This window comes from Rhagoletis pomonella, unplaced genomic scaffold (assembly GCF_013731165.1).
Source record: "Rhagoletis pomonella isolate Grant_MI unplaced genomic scaffold, Rhpom_1.0 Rhpom_scaffold_00003, whole genome shotgun sequence".
Taxonomy (NCBI): Eukaryota; Metazoa; Arthropoda; class Insecta; order Diptera; family Tephritidae; genus Rhagoletis; species Rhagoletis pomonella.
In genome coordinates this window covers 54,276,336-54,279,803 of record NW_023458557.1, presented here as the reverse complement: position 1 = coordinate 54,279,803, position 3,468 = coordinate 54,276,336, and the positions used below count along the sequence as shown (strand labels likewise).

Sequence of the window (3,468 nt, the reverse complement as noted above, 5' to 3'; positions counted from 1 at the left end):
AATTGATCTCCAATTATACCCATAAGGGATGAGTCGAGACTAATTGAGCTCCATTAGTACCCGTATTAGACTAGTTGGGACTAATTAATGCCCAATTGTACCCGATTGAGAGTAATCTCGGAATACTCTCTTTAGAGATTAGTCGCACAATTTTTTGCAGGGTATATCAACGAAGCCCGTTTGCTTCATCATAACTATATCCATACAAACATATGTACATATGTACGAATGGATGTAGTTACGCGAAGCACTCTTGCATCATTTATACATATAGGGTTTGTTCGAGTTGTAATCACAACCGCAGTATTGCGCGAATTATTAAAGTATAGCGTTCTGTAAGAATCATGGATAACTAGATAAGAAACTCTAATTTTTTCTGGTGAGAATTTCTAGCAATGTATTATCAGTTGGGTAGTTGCAACAATGTTGCCATTTTTCATCAGTACGGCAGTAATGCCGCTTTTATTACGTGCCTCGAACAGGCCCATATTGCTTGGTAGCGGCAGAGCTGAAATGCGCAATGAGTTCGTTCATATATACATATATGTGTGTACATATACATACCCAGCGGTTGACAATTGGTATACCTGCTGCAATCAGTTGTGAGATCAGATCTGGTTAGCTCTGAAATCACAGGCGAGAGTTTTTACCTGATTTTAGAATAAGCATTTCCATTTGAGATAGCTTTAAACGTCCCAAAAATTTCCCATGGTATTTATATTTTTTATTTTTTGTACTCACACCTGAGGGAGCGCCTGCTAATAGCAGCAAAGGCGTAATGCCTCCGAACGATTTCGAATGCTTTGAGTTGGAAACGAAAATTTACAAATACAAAATACACCCGAGGAAATGGGAAATTTTACGAACATGAACAACCGTTGAATGACACTTCGTTTGCTTTTTTATTTCAAATTTATTCCAAAAAAGAAGGCACAGGAAAATTGTGTAGTCATTTTAAATATATTAATAAAAACAATAAAATAATTAAACAAAAATAATTACAAAAATATAAATAGAAATATTTCTGCAATAGGTAAGAAAAAACCGATTAAGATTACAAAATAAAAATGGCGAGTGTGAGCAACAGGCTTCTCAAGCGCCTTATAAGAAAAGAACGAGACGCTGCTTGGGCGAAAATAAATAGCAGCAGCAATGAACATGCTAAAACAAAGGAAGAGACTCCGTTAATTGATTTTAATTCATTAAGACCAGACAGTGTAAAAACAATAGCCATACAAAATTATTCTCGAAGAAGACAAAGTACTGACTTAAAAACCATACTAGCTCAGTGGTACAAAGAAACGAAACCCACGAGAAGCTGTGCGGAAAATCTTTTGATAAAACTGAACGAGGAAAACTTTTCCGTTCCTCGAAGTGTTGGAAGCCTGATGAAATCGAAAATCCACAAATTATTGACGCGTGGTGTGAAAAATCAGTTAGAGATAATTGAGTCCTTGCAGGACCAAGAGGTGATTCTAATAGACATTGGTGTCGATGGTTTATCATTGTTCAAAAGTTGTTCCACTGCTTTATGGCCTATCATGGGCAAAGTAGTGAATACACCAAATGTTAAAGTTTTTATAATTGGAGCATATGTAGGACCAGGAAAGCCGAATAATATAGATAGTTTTTTGCACGATTTTGTTAATGAAGTTAAGAAACTTAAAGTTGATGGTCTGGTTATACAAGAAAAAATTCTTAAGTTTCACATACGTTGCTTTATTGCTGATGCTCCAGCTCGATCATTCCTTACTGGTACTGTTGGTCACAATTCTTTCAACGGGTGCACCAAATGTTTACAAGTTGGTCAAAGAATAGATTTCACTACGGTTTTTAGCAACTCATCTGGAATTTTAAGGACAGACGAAAGTGATGTAATGTGGAACGATTTTCCGTCATCCCTTGTCAAACCAAATTTGACAAGGGATGACGGAAAATCGTTCCACATTACATCACACTCCTACCCTGTCGGAAATACCAACCACAAAAATGAGACGGACGAAAGCTTTGAAAATAGAGCGCACATAAATCATCACCAAGCATATTTCAGAACAGTGAAGACTTCACTAGAAGCTTTAGGTATTAGGATGGTATCGCAGTTTCCATTGGACCCGATGCATCTGATTGATTTAGGCGTTGCACGCAAAATGATTCAATATATTATTGAAGGCAAAACTGTAACAAAGCTGTCGAAAGCAAAAAGAGATGAGATGTTTGGGCGGCAATTGTCACTGGTTGGTTATATACCACGTGAGTTCTCATGAAAACCAAGAAGCTTCGTTGATGTGAACAGATTTAAGGCAACTGAATTTAGATTATTTATTCTATATACTGGAGTTGTTATTTTGAAAGATATCCTGGATGACGATTTTTATTATCACTTACTTATTTTTTGTGCTTACATGCTAATTTCGTGCCCAAAAAACTTCAAGTCGCATTTAAATATTGCCAATCAAATGTTTTCAGACTTTGTATGCTGTTTTTCTAACTTTTATGAGAAAAAGAGTGTTACTTACAATGTGCATAATCTTTTACACTTAACGCACTGTGTAAACTCCTTTGGCGCCATAAATTAATTTTCAGCTTATCCTTTCGAAAACGGTCTTCAAGATATTAAAAAAAATATTAGAAGTCCCACAAATATTCTTAAGCAGCTCTATAACCAGTATAATAACGATAATATCATGAGTCCCCCGAAGAAGCCGGTATTTAGATATTGTAGAAATGAAATACTGAATTGCATGTTAAATGAGATGTTTTTAAGTACAACAGAACCTGACAATATTTGTTGCCTCAAATCTAAAAAAGTTTTCAAAATCACAAAATTTTTAGACGAAAATAGCATCTTAGGTAGAGAATACAACAAATTCAATAACCTTTTTGAATTGCCTATAACTTCAGCCGAAATAGGAGTATACCTTTGCGATAACAGAGAAACAGATGGTGATCATATTTTCTCACTCAGTGAGATATTTTGCAAATTTGTGTGCTTACCGTACCAGGACAAGTACGTTTTTATTCCAATTTTACATCAGATTAAGTAGTAGGTTCCAATCCTTACTTATATCATAAATTAAAAAATCACAAAAATAAAAACATTTTATAAATAATAAAGTAATAATTTAACATAAATTTTAAAAGCAAAATACATAAATAAACAAATTCAACGCAATATACGAAATGCTTCAACAAAAACTTTACTCATCAAACACATCTGATGACGGCGCAGACGAAAACAGTGGCGAAAAATGTAAGAGAAACGAATTACGCTTACTGTAGTATCTGTTAGCGCTTTTATTCGTAAACTTCACTCAGTTGTTTTAAGCTTTTTCTAAGGATTTAATTTTTTATATACTTACATATAGTTCTACCTATGGAGGTTGTGATGGCTGAGCTGCAGAACATGGGAAAATGGCTGGACCGCATCGAAAAAATGGAAGGACAAATTGTCGACATGATAGCAAAACG

General features: G+C 34.9%; 1 protein-coding gene across 1 annotated transcript; it reads left to right on the top strand.

Annotated features, from left to right (window-relative positions):
• The first annotated feature begins 1,945 nt into the window (after window positions 1-1,945).
• Window positions 1,946-3,128, top strand: LOC118736613. Its single transcript, XM_036466665.1, has 2 exons — window positions 1,946-2,250; window positions 2,902-3,128. The coding sequence occupies exons 1-2, from the start codon at window positions 2,088-2,090 to the stop codon at window positions 3,042-3,044; spliced, it is 306 nt and encodes a 101-aa protein (XP_036322558.1). The 5' UTR covers window positions 1,946-2,087; the 3' UTR covers window positions 3,045-3,128.
• Window positions 3,129-3,468: the final 340 nt, after the last annotated feature.

What these genes read in the sequence shown, in the direction of transcription:
- LOC118736613 (XM_036466665.1), top strand. Translation starts at nt 2,088, where the DNA reads ATGGTATCGCAGTTTCCATTGGACCCGATGCATCTGATTGATTTAGGC. An exon ending in ACTGGTTGGTTATATACCAC is followed by an intron (nt 2,251 to 2,901) that starts GTGAGTTCTCAT and finishes CTATAACTTCAG; the next exon opens with CCGAAATAGGAGTATACCTT.